The sequence below is a fragment of the Trematomus bernacchii genome, unplaced genomic scaffold, assembly GCF_902827165.1.
Source record: "Trematomus bernacchii unplaced genomic scaffold, fTreBer1.1, whole genome shotgun sequence".
Classification (NCBI taxonomy): Eukaryota; Metazoa; Chordata; class Actinopteri; order Perciformes; family Nototheniidae; genus Trematomus; species Trematomus bernacchii.
This window is the reverse complement of record NW_022987409.1, coordinates 300,419-320,591: the sequence shown is the minus strand read 5'-3', so window position 1 is coordinate 320,591 and position 20,173 is coordinate 300,419. Positions and strand designations below refer to the sequence as shown.

At 40.9% G+C, this 20,173-nt stretch overlaps 1 protein-coding gene across 1 annotated transcript; it reads left to right on the top strand.

The window, feature by feature from the left end:
- Window positions 1-806: 806 nt before the first annotated feature.
- On the top strand, window positions 807-20,138 carry slc43a1a (solute carrier family 43 member 1a). The gene is given in 15 exon segments (XM_034137632.1): window positions 807-854; window positions 856-961; window positions 1,797-1,986; window positions 2,641-2,696; window positions 4,138-4,214; window positions 10,371-10,463; window positions 12,536-12,669; window positions 12,792-12,925; window positions 14,479-14,625; window positions 15,687-15,716; window positions 15,806-15,941; window positions 16,219-16,348; window positions 16,749-16,822; window positions 17,225-17,348; window positions 17,443-20,138. Coding segments are annotated over 15 exon segments (1,677 nt in total). The 3' UTR covers window positions 17,641-20,138.
- The last annotated feature ends 35 nt before the right edge of the window (window positions 20,139-20,173 follow it).

Here is a 20,173-nt window from a genome sequence, read left to right as displayed (position 1 = left end):
CCCTTTGAGACTCGAGGAGCCGACAGTGTGAGCTGTATTACTGGTGTTGTTTCCTGGTTGCTGCGTGGGGTCTGCGAGACAGCGAGACAACGCGGAACTCAGCCTGAACACGTGTGTGGTGAACTGTGAGTGGAGATCCACGCAGCTGCGGCTGAGAAAAGTTCTATGCAAATCAATGGGACTCCCTGATAGTTGAAAATCTACGCTAAAGGTCCCCCCGCTGCGTTTGATAGTGACGCCAAGGGATCCTGGTGTGTGAGGAGCTCCACGGATTGGTCCATTTGGACCAATTGGTCCATTGGGTCGTCGTTACGTCACAAAAATCTCCAACGAGGCGTTCTGGGGCAGCATAGACAGGTATTTTCTGTGTTAGAGTTGTACTCGCTACAGGGTGTACTTTGAGGGTTTGTGACTTTGCAGACCGTTTACATGCATAAAAAGCTACATAACACACAAGGGGACGGGTAATAACCGGAAAAGCATGACATGGGACCTTTAAATAAAATGGTATATTTGACTGATGATCACATCCTGATAACAACTTGCGCTCCGGAATTGTTGTGATGGATTTTATTTACAATAGTTGAATAGAGATGGATAGATTGCTGCCTTTAAATAGTTTCTTGTTGAGTTTTGTATATTTGGATAAAAGCTAATCTAGGGGCCTGCTGCGCTATGTGGAAGTGGTACATTGTATATACTTTGTTGCTGGACAATCATTTACCCACTAAAATGGCCTTACATCTGAAAATTCTTGTTCGACATTAAATGAATTCTCACATGTGTTTCCTCGCAGAGCAGCAGCGATGGCGCCCTCTCTCCTGCAGGCGTACAGGAGGCGCTGGTGGATGGCGGGTGACGGCAGTGCTGGAGAACCTGCTGTGTTCGGCCGTGCTGCTGGGATGGGGCTCGCTGCTCATCATGCTGAAACGAGAGGGCTTCTACTCCCACCTGTGCTCAGGTAAAACCAGCAGCTGTCCATCACTTAACCCTTGATGTGTTTCTCTTAAACAGCTCCCAAAGCATACTCGTCATACTTAAATCACTGTGACACTTTTTGATTCTTTTTGATTTACAGAAGCATTACAGAGGAATGTTATATTTTGTATATCTGTGTTGGTGTTTATAGTCATTTGTATGCTGCACGTTTTTTAGAGTTTTGTTAACTTGGGTCGAGTTGACCTCAAACATGAGTAATACTATTTTTAAGATAACATACTGGACATTTGAATACAAGTGAATGACTTGAGCAACTCAAAGGAGTATATGTTTGTTTATAGGTAGCCATTATATCTTGTTAATCATTAAAAGGTTGCCTTAGCTTTTCTATATTTTGATATCTTTATCATATGTGCAAGCTAATGTGGCAAAGAAAAAGGCTATTTTCCATGTATTTAATTTGTTTTTAAATGGCAATTTGCAATTATTATTTATATGTTTTCAATGTACACTGTACTCAGAGTCTCTGTGACCCTACATAATGAGTATTTAAAGCTAATGTTAACAGTGGTTTCCAACTTGTATGGCTTGTGATCCCTCAGTTTGGAAGCAGTGTTACTTGGAAACTCTGTGACACTGATTGCACATGTCTACCTGTTGTAGCTATTTAGAGACATGAGACGGACAATTCTTCCAATACCCAATAAAGGGCAAAGGTTAGAGAAAAGTCTGGAGGAAACATTTTTTGGTAGCATATCTGGTACCTGATTACTTTCTTCTACACCGTCTGTAGACCCAATGCATGGTCTTTCTCTGTTCATATTCTAACTTTCCCCTGTCTTATCTCGCCCCCACAGTGAATGAGTCCTTAGTCGCGTCTTCGGGTAACTCTTCTGAAGGTGACGTTGAGTGGCTCTACTGCCTGGACCAGGAAGAGATGCTGAATCTGGGCTTCACTATTGGGTCCTTCTTGCTCAGTGCCACCACCCTGCCACTCGGGATCCTGATGGACAGGTTTGGACCACGCCCAATTCGCCTGGTGGGCAGGTAATGATTTTAAAATAGTCAGAGACATTTTACCATGTTAACTTGTTTCATATTCAGTATAATTTATAAAAAACCTAAATCCGTTTTTTCACAATTGCTTATTGAAAAAGTGTTGAATTTGTCCTTTTGACTACTTCCGATTATGATAACATTTCTGCGATACTGAAATCTGGAAGGAGAGTCAATTCCTCAACTACTACTGAGATGATAGTTAAAAAATGTTGACGGCCCACATTCCTAAAATGGCTTTTGTGTGTGAATGAATACATTTAGGTGGGGCAGAATGTGTGTGTGTGTCTTTGGCAGATAACTAACAAAATAACTGCTGTTCTGTGAATCCTACTTTTAATGTTTTCCATGTATGGAAATATGGTAAAGTGTAATCCAGTCCATTTTTTACGATCTCTTTGTCATACTGAACAGTGTCTATTTTGAATCATACTTTCACTAAATAGCGTAGCAGTTGTATGACTGAAGACACTTACTTCCACAGATAGTGCTGAGTAATCTGTGGTATTTCCAACACGGCCCTCTGGGAGTTTTTATACGTCCTACATTGTTCCTAAAAACACTTAGAATAATTAAATGCAACTTAATAAAAATAAGATGTGCCATGTAAGAGCTTATAATGTTCTTTTTTAACTTTTGTTACAGTTTCTGTTTCGGCCTGTCCTGTGTTATAATGGCCGGGTCTGCCTACAATCCTCAGGGTGAGTACAAACACATACAGTGAAAAATGCATGTGCCGGATATCGATGAATCAGATGCAAAATGTGACGTAAGAAATGTTTAGATCTATTTCAGTTATCTTTCAGTTTAAGTTGAGTGTCAGCTTTTAGCACACCATCCGTGGTCATGATTACATGCTGCTTGTCTTGAAGAGCAACATCTTCACGTTTACAAATTATTAATAAATAAAACAACTCACTCGCAGCTAAGACAATAAGGGCTACATGAAGCATGCCCTAAATAAAAACATTACAAAAACAAATAACACTGATATAAGTGGTGCCATTTTTATCTCCATAGGTCCAATAAAAAAAAATACATTATAGCAAATCCGTTTTAGTTTTCAGTTTTTCTTTATTTTTAAGCATTTTAACAAATGATACAATTAAATGTGTTGGACAAGAGAACGAGTTTGCTCAGCAATAAAAAGATAAAATAAGATTTAAAAAATGACAAAAAGGATAGTGAGGTATAAATAAAGTATAATATTTAGCAGTGTAACGCTACATACATATAGAACATAATGTATTAGTCCAAGAGTAAGGTACAAGTTGATCCAACATTATCTCACAAGTGTAATGACAAGCAGGAATGTGATAAGAATATAAGAAATAAAGCACTGAAAACATACATGAAGAAGAGCATTTTACAGGGTATTACATTTCCATATACATTACCACAAACATTTTCTCAGCAGTGACACAAAAGGTCAAAAAGTGTGATCTGTGTGTGGTCAAAGTTACCCATTAGTAAACTTCAACACAAGGCAATTGAGCACTTACAGCAGGTGTAATTGGATAGGTGCGAAAATATGTAAAAATAGACAAAACAATCCATATTTAATTTTGTCCACATTCTTTACACTCCTTTCTTCACAAATGTCCATCTCACTGTTTGATCTAACCGATGCCTCCGGCTGCAATGGAAACCAGGTGGTTAAGTTTCAAATGTGATTGAAATCAGGATTAGGTTCAACAGTCGCCTCTTACCACACTACACACATTATAAAACGAAGTGACTCAGCTGGTCAAATACACACCAGGAAGTGCCCGTGAGCTACCGAAAAATGCTATATTTACTTCCTGAAGCTTATTTATTTAACTCCTATATAAACTGATACTGCAGTGTCACATGTCTTTTCTTGAAGCTATTATTAAATGTGCTATAATTACACCAGGTAGTTTATAAAGATGGACTTTGAAGGGTGGGTGTACAAACATAACATAAACAAGCAAAAATATAGCAAGAAAAAAATACTTACTTTTACCTTAATTGTGACGTAAACTTCTTGCTTAATCTTCAAGTGCAGTCAATAAAAGGATTGTAAACACTTCGGTGGATGAGGTTGAAGACATGTCCTGATTTTATTTTGAGAGAGTTGATTTTAACTCTTCCGTGTTTCTGTTTTATTTTTTAACGCAGTCCTGTCAGCGCTCATTTTCTTGGCTCTCTCCTTTAATGGCTTCGGAGGCATCTGTCTGACCTTCACATCACTCACGGTGAGACACAATAATAGACCGGTACTTATAAGACCAATGTTTTAAAATGAGACGGATTACATAATCAGTAGCAAATTATTTCAGATCCTCAAGATTCATCATTAGAGTATTGTATATGTACACTGCATAGAGTTCACTTGTATTCACCTGTGATACAAATCTGATCCTTTCTAACTATAACTACTGTTAGTTGTTGCTAAAACAGATCCAGTGTTGTTGTTTTTTCACAGAACAATCAAAAGCTGGCTTCTATCAATGTGTCTATCTTGTTTTGATAGTAAACATATTTATTGTGTATTTTTGAAGAGACAGTCGCTCACCTGTGTTCGCTCACATTGTTTTGGTAGACGAGGTCCTGCTCATTGATACCTGTATTTTGACGGCTGTTGTCACCTTTGCTGACGTTGTAAAGAAAGATAGACAGATAGAGAGGAAAAAAAGAAAAGGAAATGACATTAACCTCTAGGGTGGATTGTATTTCAGGAAAACAACATTACACGGTCGTCTCAGGCTCAGAGGCTACACTTGTTTTCACACTATGTATTGTATTAGTACATTGTGTGCTGTGCTAATACTGTGTGTCCCTGATCAATTTCAGTAATGTTGTGAGTGTGTCTTATATTTAAAGCTGTCCAAGAAAAGCTGCCACAAAAGAACACGGACAGTCGTTAAAGATACTTTAATTGGCTACAGGGTTTAAATCTTTAAACGTAATAATAATTCCAGACTCTTAGCCAAAAGGAAACACGTCAATATCTCTCTGTTCCTCCATCTGTCAATGTTTGAGTTGCTAAACATACAAACCGGCGCGTGTGAGAAAATTTAAACACGTCTATTTGATCAAGAATATATAAACAATTCCAGATATCAGCACCGTGAGAGGGTTATTTGAAAGGATATAAATCACAATTTGTTCCATAATTAGCCTTTTCCTTTCTTTTTTGCTGTAGTTACGTAACTCATATTCTGAGAAAGTAGTAATTTGTGTTCCAGGAATAAATGAGCAGGAAAGTTTTAGTAGCTGAGAGTCTCAACGTGGTCGGAGCCTATTTGTGTCAGCTGAGGAAACAGTGTGTGCTGCGACTGGGAGCTGTGTTTGTTTACACTCACGCCAGGCATGTGTGTTTGTGTGTGATGTGTCAGCTGGTACCAACATTATCAAGTGTTTTTATTGTTGCTGCCGCCTCCTGTGTCATGGCAGGTATTCCGGTATGTGTGTGCATGTCCCAGAGTCAGAGCAGCGCACGACCTCTCCCAAATGGAAACTCTCCCATTTGTGTTTCCACCAATAACGGCCCGTCAATGATAACACACCCTCCCCAAAGCTCGGCCCCTGCACCTCTATTCAAAACACTCAAGGACACGCTTTCTGTAGTCTCCTCAGTTACCTCTCTCTTATTCCTTTGTTCTTTTTTCCCATGTTCCCACTCTCTTATATTCCACTGTTCTGCACAGCAGTCAGCAGAAAATCAATGCAGAACCTTTTCAACTCTGCATGACTGTGCGTATGTACACACGTGGTGGCATGGTTATGTACATACAGGAGACGAACATGAAACATATGTTTAGATAAGGAAGCTGAGTATAGAAAGATGACCCTCGCCGGTGACTTTCCCCCCTGTAGCCTCGCTCTGTGGAAAAGAAAGCAAGGCTCTCAGTCTGGGGATACATTTAAATAAATAGTCTGCTCCTTTCAACTGTTACCATATATCTCACTGAGACGGTTTTCAATGTGAATCTGAGAGGGCTGTTTAACTAAAGAAACATATAAGGAATTGTTTGCACTATGTCACAAGTTATGTTAGTTTTTTTATTTGAGAGATTTAAAATCCCAACAACATTGTTAAACGAAATCATTTGCCGAGGCGTTATGTTGGGTTGTCCATCTGTCTGTCCGTGCGTCCCATCCCTTCAAACATGATCGCTAAGGAAGAATTTCTTTAGATTTGGTGCAAACCTTTACTTAAACTCACGGATGATCTGTTTAGAAAAGATGGCTTCAAAGGTCAAGGTCACTGGGACCTCACAAACATGTTTTTCGGGCTTACTCAACAATGTATTCATGTTTATTAGTGCAATCTCACATAAATGTCAAGGATGGAAAAATGGCATGTTGATGGAATTAAGTTCATAGCTTTACCAAGTGGATCATATGTTCTGTATATATTTATCCAGGTGGTGCCTTTTCCACCAACAATTGGCTTGTAAGAGTTCTACAAAGGTTGTATTGATACCAGTACATTTTCATAGGCAAACACACCATGTGAAACACACACCAACACACACACACCCACACACACACTTGAGTAATTTCCAACTCCTCCCTCCTCTGTGTCCCTGTACGACCTCTGTATCTCAATTGGGTTTGGTGTACCAGCATTGACTGACCTCCACACTGTTGTTGTTGCTCTGAAACAAATGATGGCATGGTTCAAAGATGAGAGATATACGCACACATACCATCATCATTAAAATCATATGCTTTACAGAAATAGCTCAGAACACAATAATCTCTGTTACTGCAAGGACAACATTTTCCCAAGTCAGTTAATGAGGGCAAACCTCCCGATTCAGATGCTATGATATCTGTTTTGGTAGAATTACATGTAGCACTTTATAATATAGAACAATACAATTTGAACAATCATAATCTTTTTCCAATTCCGGCAGAAATCCCATATCATGATTGCTTTTGCTTAAAGGAAAGTTTTGAATGTTGATAATGAATTAATCTGCCTGTGTGACCTTGATCAAGGTAGTCAACTGGTGTTATGTGCACATTCACTTTGTGTGTACTAATATAATAATATATCAAATTATGTTGCAACTAATTGGCAGAGAAATATATATTTCGAAATGAATTACAGCAAAAAGGCCAAAGGGTTTTACTGAAATAAGGCAGTGATGAAAATGTTAAATGAATAGCACACCAGCAGTTCAGCTGAACAGGGGACAAAATGAAACATTTCTAGAGAGCTCAAATAGCCCTCTTTAAAATCATACAGAAGTTCAGTTTGTGACACGATTTAAAAACTATTTTGTGTGCTTTTGTGAAGGAATGGAGGACACATTTTGAAAGTAAAAATGTTAAATAGAACAACATAATAGAGGGTTACATTTTTAATAAATGTTCATAAGATGCAATTATCATCTTGTTAAATGTCCATATAATTGTAAATTCTTACACTGACAGGCTCTGACTGAAGCAGTGATCAGAGACTGATGCAGGCGCAGTGATTTTCAATCTACTGGAAATGGCAATTTAAAAGGCGTTCCTTAACTGGAAATTCAGAAAAAAAGCTTTGATACACGTCCAAATCTTGTGCTAGACTAATTTACCTGTGCGTACACACCCTTGTGGTTTCCTTGTCACACACAGCCCTTAACTACCCTTAATGGTGCATGTTAACTATGTATGGTATGTATTTCCCTTTGTCAATGAAGGAATGTGGACAGTCTTCCTGCTCTTACAGTCAGTGGACAGTCTTCCTGCTCTTACCCTGCCCTTCATCTGCATTGGGGCCTGTCTGATCACATGCTAGTGAGAAAAGTGCTCTCGGCTATTTCTCACTGCTTGTTAAGAGGGCTGTCAGTCGTCTGCATGCTAACTTTGGTCGAAGCTAGAAAGAGAGGCTCTTTTTAAATGTACTCGACAAATGGAGCCCATTACCGGGAATTTGGTATGATAGTTTGGGACAAATACAAGAAACCAGTCAAAAGTGAGTCCCACGTTGTGGTTTGAAGTTTCCAGACAGGGCAGTTGAACCACCACCATCTTTACATTGGACCATTATATTTTGTGTTATATAAGTGTATTGCAGCTGGACACTCCGCCAGCGCTGTGAGGAATACGGGTTTGAATCCATGAACAGTGTGAAAGGGCTGCAGAGGATTGAGGTGGAGAGAAGAAGCATGTGTTAATCAGCTGTGGTTGAGTGTTTCCTGCTGGGATCTCCACAGAGAGAGGGGGTGCAGCTGCAGCTTGGGGAGATCAGTCAAATCTAAAAAAATGTTCTCCCACTACCTCTTTTTTTTGCTATTTCTATCCTTGCTTATTTTCATGCACGGCTCTCCTTCTTTCTCCCTCTCTCCTGTTCCCTTTCTCTTCCCATTCCCCATATCAAAATCTCACTGCTCATTAAGCTACCATTTGGCCTGTTCTCTCAGCGATTAAAGTCTTAATTAAACTCAATGCCAAAGTCTTACAACACCCAAGTGAGCGAGCACAGCAGGAGTAGAGCCTGAACTGATTTGTCGTGACAAGCGAAAGGCCAAATCTCCAGTTGTGTGTGACTTCCTGACTCCGGTTGACCCTAGTGTTGCCTCCACAAAGGTCACGTGTTTCTCTCGTTGGCATTAGCATGCAGAACATGTGCTGCAAGGCTCTTTTTGAAAAATGTATTTATTAAAAACTGCCCCAACACCAGTGGTGGGAGTCCCGCTTGCTGCTGGCACATGCACACACACGTGCAAACACACATACAGACGCACATTTCACACTTTTTCTTTACTTTCCACCTCACATACAGATTTCTCAGACACACTACTGCACCTCTGAAAGCAAACATCAGTTATCTGACATCTCACATGGCCGGGAACATCTTCGCTTTAACATTAGTAAGAGATGTATACTGTCCTGTGTGCTCAGAGGCTCCTCTCGGCTACGTTCAACAAACCTCCGCAGCCAGAGAGTCCAGCGCTTTACATCTCATGGTCACAGTTAGACCGCGAAGTATTTGGATTCTCAGAAGCGCTGAAAGGGACGGGTGTTCAGCGGGATGTTTTTCTCATCTCACCCTGACAGTTGGGCTCGCTTTTTGAACATCCTCAGGAAAGCTTTTTTTCCTGTTTACCTGCAGACCTCCTTATGTAAGACTTAAGAGTAGATCTTTCTTCCGCCTGCGACAAAAACACACACACGAACATATTAGTCTGCCAGCCACAAACAGTCACCACAGCCTAATCTCCAAACAACAGCACAAGAACACACACCAACATTTCTACAAAGAAAAGTACACATTAGTTCTCACCGTCATTTAAGATCTTACTGGACGTAGGAGGCAGAACAACTCTAGAAATCCTTAAGGGGTTCTACATTTCCTGGAAAGCCTTTCTTGTAAGTTATTTTAATGGTTTGTGGCTCCCCAGAGACCTGTGTCCTGGTGACCTTGTGGTCAGGATGCATACCAGAAAGCTGCAGATTTACGCTGCAGCTGAATTCCCCATGTTTTAGTTGATTCAATTAGTTTGAAGTGTATTATTGTCACAGCGTTCCCAATTTCCCAACTCTGACTTGCCATCATGTGGTCCAGCGTCAGTAAGTGATAAGTGAGGAAAGGGCAGACTGGGAGGAAAAATGAGGCACACTGACACTACAGGATGAACTCTGACCCAGCGGGGAGATTAGGTGACGTCAGTAGAAGTTTGTAAAACCCTGGTCAGTGTTGAGAGAGAATAGTGAGCTTGTCATGCAGCCCACCAACAATCCCATACATGTGATTTTATAATCGTGATTGACCCTTTTACAACTCTAATCAAAGGACACTGAGTGGGCTGCCAGCACAATAGGTCATTGTTACATTGTTAAGCTTCTTACTACAATAAATAGGTCGACCTAATATATGATGTGTTAGTGCCTGGTGCCCACCACCTTGTTTCCTTTGCTGTGTGTCATGCGTGCCCCCTGACTGGGTCCACCGAACCCTCAGAAGTTCTTTGATAGCTGCCTATAGATCGGCTTCCAAATGTTTAATCCCAACTCAAAGAATGTGTTGGAAAAAGCAGGAATAAAGACGATGGAAGGGTGTCCAAGTAAAGCTTAGTCTGCGTTTGAACTATAGGGTCAGTGAGGACAAAACCTGGGTCATGGTTTTGTTTCTTGTTCCCTCACGACATGGAAACTAATATTTCTTTAATGAGTCTGCTCTGTGGGGCGAGAGAAGTGTGACAAGGTGCAAACGCCAGAGGCAGGAACCCTTCAAGAGGAACTCCAGCCTGCTTCATCCTGCTCACACAAAGCAGCTTTCTGCCCTCTGCTGGTCAAAATAACATACTGCGTCAGCCCATCTATGTTACATACCAAAGTATTGTATGTCCTATTGTGAGGTGTAGCGGTGAATATGATTGATCAATAACTAACATATATTTCCCCTGCAGCTGCCCAACATGTTTGGTTCTCTGAGCTCCACCATCCTGTCTCTGATGATCGGCTCCTACGCCTCCTCTGCTGTCACCTTCCCTGGAGTCAAGGTAAATTACAAAGCATATGTTAAAAGATCACTTTGTACAACACAAATGGACACTTGTATTGACCCTTAAGAATACATTGAAGAGCATTTTGGGATATATAACATTTTAGAGCATTATTGCAATATAAAGACAAATTATCACATTTCTTTTTATTACTTCTTGTTCTGACATTCTTAGATGTTTCCTTGAAGTCAAAAACAATGTCAATCTCTGTGCCTTTACATTTCACAGCTGCTTAAGCACATACATTAGCATTAACACTTGTGGAAGTGAAAAGGGTCTTTTGTAGTGATGAACCCACAGATCAAAATCTCATGACTGCCACTCCCCTTAGCTCTACATGGTGCCGTTTACACGAGGACAAAACGGCTTGTATCTGCATAGTTTCTCGTGCGTATAGCCCTATTATTTACATGAGGCCGATAGAAACGGACCCCACAAACGATAACGGGTCTCAAGGTGGATAGATTTGCAAACGAAACTCTCTGGGGGGTCAAACGAGTCCGTGTAATCACCTCTATACGAATATTTCCTGAAAAAATAGCGATAGCCCCACCTCTCCTGCTCACTGCTGTAGCATGGCCAGTAGCCATCTGTAACGATCAACTATCAAAAATAGCTGTGTTAATTAAACGCACAAGGGGTTCTTGAATGAAATAATATTATAAAAGGCAAACCAGAATTGTTAACGCCCAATATACTCCTTAAACAAAATAAACAGAGTCAGATTTCATGCATTGATCCATTATATTGACAATTTTCCAGCCAAACAACACAAACAAAATTAAACAGTCCGCTCTGCGATACACCAAACTTGTCTTTACTGCCTAATCCAGGCCATTATTGTTCATTGCTCCTGCGCCCGTCGGCGGCAAAAAGAAAAATGTTTGTAGGCAGAGGACCGGCGTGTCCCAGAGGAGCGATCTCACCCGGTGTTTGTAAAGAATATCTCTCTTTCTGAGCGCGTCCTCTCCACGGAGACGTGCTTCTTGGTCGGTCGATGCAATATCCACAGATTCGGTTTCTTTCAGTTAACTTCCCCGTTGCATTTATCCATATATTTACATGCTGAGGAAATTACTATATCCCGCTGAATACCAGCAATCGCCACACACACTTCCTCCTGTCAGTAGCTACTGCTGGTGCTACTGCTACTGACCATGCTACAGATGTTAGTGCAAAATCTACAGCTCCTCTACCACAACCATCAGCAACAAGTGGACATGGAGAATTACATGAACTACATGTTGCTAAATCCACCGCGGGGCATAAACAGAAGGGTAGCCATGGCAACATTGCTCCGGGCTGCTCCGGGGTCTTCTTCGCTGCTTTTGGTGTATTTTGTGGCGGAAGTTACAGCGCCACTTACAGTCCCGGCATATGTACTACAGCATGTCCAGCGTTTCCAGCGGTCTCGTTTGAACAGACACGTTAAATGAAACGAATGCATGTGAACGGAAGACTTTTTTGAAAACGCATACTGTGCATAAACGCAAATGTTCCCGTGTGCACAACGCCTAAGTGTTTTTCATTGAATTAACCATGTGAATGCTACATTCACACTTTCCCCATTACCTAAAGGCCGCTACACACCCACCTGAGACCAAAGAACGCGTACCGAAGGCGTCCCGACTTTTCCCGACTTTTACGTCAGCTACGTCGCCTGCGTCGGCTATGCCGCCCGCCTACACCGCCCGCCTACGAACACACCGCAAATACTTCGGTCGACGAGTGGCAATAACTGTCCTTACCAGCAGGCAGCGGTAGTGTGAACAGCCAATCAGAGTGATTGCTTGTCCCGACTTTCTCTGACCTCGTCGGGAGGTGTGAAAAGGTGCCGTAAAGAGACGACGGTGCGGGACATACAAACCTGAGTAGGGCGCCGCGAATGCCCGACTGCCTCTGACGGCCTCTGACGGCCTCTGACGGCCTCTGACGGCCTCTGACGGCCTCTGACTCCCAAAATCGGGCTGGTGTGTCCGGGCCTTAACAAGCAAACATAACAAAAACAACTCAAAGCAAATACCAGATGCTTAAACAATCTGACAACCCTTCCGCTCTCTTTCTACCAGCTCATCTACGATGCAGGTGTGTCCTTCAACGTGATCATGTGGGTTTGGGCAGGCCTTGCCGGGTTCGTCTTCTTCAACTGTTTCCTCAACTGGCCCACTGAAGGCTTCCCAACCCCCGACGAGGTAGACTACAGGTGAGTGTGAACGCCAGTTGATCGCCTTATCTCTTGAAGATACCAAGGCACAAGCATGTTCATCAGAAGAGCGGACCTTTACTTCAACCTCAATGTGTGTGTCTGTGTGTTTATAATAACAGTAAGATCCTCACACTGCAAGAGACGCCTTCACCTGACCAGAAGATTGTCGCAGAGAGACTCAGCGAGAAAAATGGAGATATCCGACACTCCACAGAGAAACTCCCTAATGGACCTGACTTTGATTCTGCACCCAGTAAGTCAACAAACACAACTAATTATCTCTGCTTTTATATCCTGCCAGTCTGTGGTCAAATGTGTGGTTTTACTTATGAAGGTTCTTTAGTGAGTAATATAACCTGGAAATATCGCATTTGTAGCTAAGATAAGAGCTGGTTGAATTTTCCAAATACTTAAAGGGGACCTATCATGCAAAATGCACTTTTGTACGTCTTTTATACATGAATATGTGTCCCCGGTGTTCCAGGGAACTCACCAAGTGTCAGAAAACACAACCCTCTCTATTTTCCTCCATACCCAAATCTCTAAAAAAGGGGCTGCAACGGATCTGATAAAAACTGATCCAGATTTGAACACTGTCCTGACGTCAGGACAGTGGCGCTACGGCTATTGGGCCAACTCCACCAATCAGGAGGAGACAGCCACGGCCATTGCCGTTCGAAAGCGCTGGAGACGCTGTAGTACATATGCCAGGCCTGTAGGTGGTGCTGTTCTCACATAATCTGCCCTTGCAAAAACAGAGCTAAAAAATTTCAAATTGAGTGAAATGAGGCATGGCTAAAATGCATGATCTGTTTGGTATTTTGGAAAAAAAAAAAGTATAAATATGCCTTATATAGGTATGGTCCTACACTATATTATTGAAATATAGCATGATAGGTCCACTTTAAATATTGCCTCAGTGTTTCCATTCTGAATCCCTGTAACATAAGATTTACTTGACAATCCTTTACAAAAGGTAAGAAGATAACGCCGTCCCACAGTTCCTTCTAGCAGCATAATATGTAGCCTAGTAAAAGTACAATCAAAGAAGTCCTAAGTCCTCATGATTTCTCCTTCACATCAAAACTGGGTGGAGATCAGCTCCCACATTTGTAATCCTAACTCAAAGAACATGCAAGAAGAAAGACGGTAGCTTAGTCTGTGTTTGAGCGACAGGGTCACTGAGGACACAACCGGGGTCATGGCTTTGTTTCTTGTTCCCTCACGACATGGAAACAAATTTTTCTTTAATGAGTCTGCTTCGTGGGGAGAGAGAGAAGTGTGACCGGGTGCAAAGCCAGGGGCAGGAACAGTTCACGGAGTCTGGGTTCCCCGGCTCACACAAAGCAGCTGTCTGCCCTCTGCTTGTCAAAAGAACATACTACATCTGGATTAAAAGACTGTTCAGAGTCAAGACAGCCCATATATTTTACATATGGATGTAAAATTAGGTGCTTGTTTAAAATACGTTTTAGAGGCTCATATGGCCATTTATAATAAAAGTCCTTACAGAATGTTTCTTAAGTTACTTCTGTCTATATTGTAAATCATTTAGTTATCCCTCTGATATATCATTAGACCCTTTGACCTTTGATCTAAAGATATATCTGAGAAGGGGTCACTAAGAAAGGAAGGCTGTTCCCCTCGTCGGGATGCGACCCCTAAGATGGGAACTACCAATTTATACTGTATGATAAAACTGCTTTTCTGAAAGACTGACAGACTCTATGTTTTACAACGTTTACACTCTGATAAGAAAGGTCATCTCTAATATGCATATAAATGTACTTGCGTCTCGTCTCTCAGAGTCTCCTCCCTTCCGCCGGTCTGTGTTCTCGCCCATCTTCCTGTGGAGTCTGGTGACGATGGGGATGTCCCAGTTGAGGATCATCTTCTTCATGGGAGCGATGAACAAGATGCTGGAGTTCATGGTCACCCACGGTGAAGAGTCTCGTGAGTTTCGAACCCCCAAGCACTTTCCCAGCCATTTTATTGTTATCAAGAACTAAAATCAAATCAAATCAAATCAAATCAGGTTTTATTTATAAAGCACATTTAAAAGCGATTTTTGGTCGAGCCAAAGTGCTGTACATGTAATAAAAACACATTACTACAAAACACAATAAACGACAATAAATTACAACAGATATATCTTAAAAAACAAAATAAGAATAAAACACGGAATAGTCAGGAGTCGTGCTCCGCTCTAACTAGAAAGCCAGAGAGAAGAAGTGTGTTTTTAGTTTTGATTTAAAAACCCCTAGGGTCTGGGCCGACCTCACATGGAGGGGCAGAGTGTTCCAGAGCCTAGGGCCAGCTGCTGCGAAGGCTCGGTGCCCTTGGGTTTTTAGCCTGGTCTTGGGCACTACCAGCAGCAGCTGGTCAGCAGACCTTAAAGCTCTGGCTGGGGTGTAGCGCTGGAGCAGTTCAGCTATATAGGCCGGAGCCAGCCCATTTAGTGCTTTAAAAACAAATAAAAGGATTTTAAAATCAATTCTGAACCGAACTGGAAGCCAGTGTAGTGAGGCCAGAATAGGGGTGATGTGGTCGCGCTTTTTGTGACCAGTCAGCAAACGTGCAGCAGCGTTTTGGACTAGCTGTAAGCGTTTGATTGAGGCCTGGTCCATACCCACATACAGAGCATTACAATAGTCCAGTCTCGAGGTTACAAAGGCGTTGACAACCCTTTCTAAGTCATTAAAAGATAAATACGACTTGGTTTTGGCCAATAGTCTTATTTTAAAAAAGCAGGATTTTACTACGGTGCTGACCTGCTTGTCAAATTTAAAAGTGCTGGTGAAGGTCACTCCAAGGTTCATGACCGAGGGGAGGATGTTTTTTTTGATAGAGCCCAGAATATCAACCGGAGAGGCTGGAGGTTGCGGTCCAAAAAAGATGACCTCGGTCTTGCTCTCGTTGAGGTTGAGGAAGTTTTTGCTCAGCCAGGATTTTATCTCTGCTAAGCAGTAAAAAGAACATTTACTGACAGAGTGGTGTTTATTTTTACATTTCAGCATCTGACGAGCTCGAGATAGAAGAGAAAGGTTAGTAATGGAATTTTAATTTGTATAATTTCTCCGGCAAATCCTTCTATTTTCTTTATTCTTATTTGATTAAATGTCTTGTTCTTCAGTGAGTTTCTACTCGTCCATCTTCGGCACACTGCAGCTGCTGTGCCTGCTCACATGTCCTCTGATTGGATACATCATGGACTGGAGGATGAAGGATTGCACCGATGAGAAGACTGTCCCCCCAGGCACAGAGCAGAGGTACATTTTTGAGATAAAATAAAACAATAATTACCAACAGAAAACACAAAGGTGACTAACAATTGAGAATTCCCTTTTCAAAAGAGAAATAAATTGACATATTTGGTAATCAACCTCTTATTCTTTAGTTTGTATTCTTTAGCCTTTAACAAAGTGTTGTGTTGACGGTACATTATGTTCGATGTTTCTAGATATGACAGACATAAACATGAATATTGGATGGTGTCTTCGAGAATAACAATAATGTTAAAACCCCTCTCTGTCTGTTCCCCATCAGGCAGACCAGTTTACCCACGAGAGACCGTAAGATCCAGAAAGTGACCAACGCCATGAGGGCTTTCATTTTAACCAACCTGCTGCTGCTCGCCTTTGGAATTTGCTGCCTCATCGACAACATGCCTCTACAGGTAGCACACACACTTCAAAACACATGAGAACACACCATGGATGGCTTACTGGGCACTAACCTATGGGCCCATAGTGTCAGACATAAGAAATGTTACTTTTAGAGACACATGAAAACCACAATGGTATAATATAACTACAAAGAGACACCAAACTACACCATAAAGTCACAAATGAACCAAAAAGTGAGCCACCAAACATCTACCAAGACACACATGACTGTCCATGTACAGAACACTATTATAAAGACACAGGATTATCTCTAAAACAAAAAGAATAGAGGCAAAACCACTACAAAGTCTGTGTCTGCGGTCCAGTGCCATAATCACACATTATGGTAAACAAGTAAATATAAACAGTCCCCGTTGATTGTGTTGCTTCTCTTCTCCTTCTCTACCTCAGATCCTGACCTTCATCCTCCACACGATGGTCCGAGGCTTCATCCACTCCTGCTGCGGAGGGCTTTATGCTGCTGTGTGAGTGCAGCACTGCTAATTCATCAAGCTACTACATCTAACTCCCTGTTAAACACATTCACAGCTAAAAAGAAGTTGAAAAACAAACCTTAGGGGGTGATGTTTCACAAAGTGCACGCCTAAATCACAACAAAATAGTTCTAAGTGGCTTCACAATTTAAGATATTTCTATTAAATGATATTTGAGCCACATGGGGATGCTGCATTATATGTGTCAAACATTCACACCACTGAAACATATTCTTTTGACAACAATTAGGAACTAGTCGACAGAGTAAGGCATTCAAAAGGTATACTTCTTCAATGGAGTGTCTTTGTTACTTAACCTTTTTCTTTTGTAAATTGGGGCTCATTTAATTTGGTGCTTCAAACTCTTGGTAACCACTTGATTCTCTCCCACAGATACCCGTCCAACCACTTCGGCACGCTGACAGGCCTCCAATCCATGATCAGCGCTTTGTTCGCTCTCCTGCAGCAGCCGCTCTTTATCGCCATGGTCGGACCACTGAAAGGAGACCCCTACTGGGTGAGGACATACACTGTTCTCTAACTCCACACACTTGCAGCGAGTTACAAAATGAATGAACTTTGTGACTGAAACTGTAACTTTCTTCTCTCAGATAAACCTGGGCCTGATCCTCTTCTCCTTGGCTGGCTTCCTGTTACCGGGTTATCTGTACTACCACCGCAGACAGCTGATCAGGGAAAAGGAGGCCAACGACAAGAAGGCGGCCGGACAGGAGATGCAGGCGCTCAACGAGAATGAGACCAACGGATACAAACCTCACACTAACGGGCTCCATGCTGCAGAGGCTTAGAGCGGCCACACAGAGCACAGAGGGCCTTGTAGGTTTTTTTAATAGGTGCCTTCAGAATGAGCACCAGTAATCTACGCATCCATATACACTCACTGGCCACTTTATTTGGTACACCTGCTCATTAATGCAAATATCTAATCAGCCAATTAAACGGCAGCAACTCAATGCTTTTAGGCATGTATACATGGTCAAGATGACCTGGTGAAGTTCAAACAGAGCATCAGAATTGGGAGGAAAGGTGATTTAAGTGACTTTGATTGTGGCATGGTTGTTGGTGCTAGACAGGCTGGTCTTGGAGTATTTCAGAAACTGCTGATCTACTGGGATTTTTTCGTTGTTCCAGTTGTGTTTTGGTCACTGCTGGTATACATTTAACTCACTACAAACCAAACCACAGAGAAAATAGGATTCCTCATGTTTCATTATGACTCAGATTTAGTCTTTCAGTTCCTTGTGATTTCAGTAGATGTGTCATCATCATTTATTTATTTATTTTGGAAATAAGTGTCAAATAGCCAAATTACTGTGATTTTAAGCCATAGATTTCAATATCTACCACACAAAGAAACGTGCACACACCCTTTGACAGACTGTGTGTTAGGTTGCGGATATCATGGTACTTGAAATTCTATTATATAGTTTTAGAAATCGCCTGATAATCATTACAATCCTCGCTAAAACCAAAGAACAGCTTGAAAATACTTGGAAAGTTGCACTTTTTACTTCAGTATTGTTTCAAAAGTGTGCTTAATGAAGCAAACTTTTTGTGTATTGTGCTGTTTCTACTGTACACCCTCCGGTTAAAAAAAACTATACTTATATATGTGTAAAACAGATCATATACGTATCAAAGAAAAAATAAAGCGTTTGAACATCTCAATACCAGACTTCTGGTACATGTAAAGAAGCATTTGAGGTCATTTCAGAGCCCAAGTTATTCATACACACACACACACACACACACACACACGCACAGATAGGCTGGTTGTAGAGACACCATATCTACCTCCTCTGTTTCATTTTTGTGTACTGTCTCTCTGCAACCGACCCCCTCGTCTGTTCATCAATGTTTTGTTGTCATTAGGAACAATTAAACATATTATTGTTAAATACCTGAAATGAAAAATTAATCATTAATCATTTCTTATTGTGCATTCATCACAGAGGTATTGCTTAGTCAGCCCTTGCATTTCTGGATTTTTATATTTAAATATTTTTTTATATAAAGGAAAAGTTTGTTTTATGGAACATTCACAAGGAAAAATATGACTGATTTAAAATTCTGGCACACAGTGTTTGTTAATGTTTTTGATCACTTCGTACTGCTTTATGCACAGAAATGAACTAGTGTGTGTATAAAATAGGTATTTAAGTGTATTTTTTTACTCTAGCTGCATTAGCTTTAAAAGGGAAGCGTTTGTTTCATCAACAGTTATTTTGTAGTGTGCTTATCATAAATGAAGCTTTGATGATTGATTGTGTATTCTGCATTTGCCTTTTTTGGTTGCTTTTTTTTGTAAACAAACTTCCATCAAATTGTTTTTTGTAAATATAACTGAGGTGTGCCTTGTATTTTATCACATATTCTGCTTGCTTTACTATATATGGGTGTGTACAGTATATCAACCGATGGCTTTGTTTTAACATGCTTTTTAAATTTGATTGTTCTGCTTGGATTCCCAAAGTCACATTAAAAGGACAGTTTCAACACAGAAATTATATTATCCCAAAGTGACAACAAATGTTTGTATACATGTTTGATCTGAACACAGCAACAGTAAATTGTAGAGTTATTGAATCAATTGTACAATTTTAAATGTGTTGACTATTATTTTCAGTGTGAAGTGTGCTTTAGATGTTTTTCGTTCTGGTCTGATGCATTTATTTCCTGATTTTTTTTTCCGTACATAAAACGTTTTAGCTTTTTGAATTCTTGCTCACTTGCCATGAAGGAGATTGTGTTTTGTTTTAACCCTGTGCCTTTGCTCCTATCTTGCCTTTATTTCAACAGATTTGAATGTAAGATGAATGCCTCTGCCAAACATCTTTCTAGGTGAACCAAAGCCAATGAGTAGCTTGATATGTTGAGTGCATTACAATAAGAGTTGGTGAGGTTCTCCAGTTTGGCTTATGTCATTACTTTCCTCTTGTACAGTATTTTGTGATGTTTGAAACATGAACCAGCAATTCCAGCAACTACTGACTTGTCTGTACCTCTGCAAGTTTCCATAAAGGTCAATAAATAATTATTATTTATGTCAGACAACAGTAATTTGCTGTCTGATTCCTTGGGTTGAAGTTTAGTCAACATCTCTGATATCCTCTACTACAACAAAACATCCTTTGCCTTGTCTGTATTAAGACCAACACATACAGTGGCGTATCTTATTTCCTTACCCTTGGGGGTTGAAGTGTAAAAGTGTGTCTTCTTTCCTTCCATAACTATATCCAGCTTGTGCATTTGTTAAACAAATAAAATAATAATTGTAAACATATCATTTTGCTTTCCATTGAATGATTGTTGTTGCTGCTG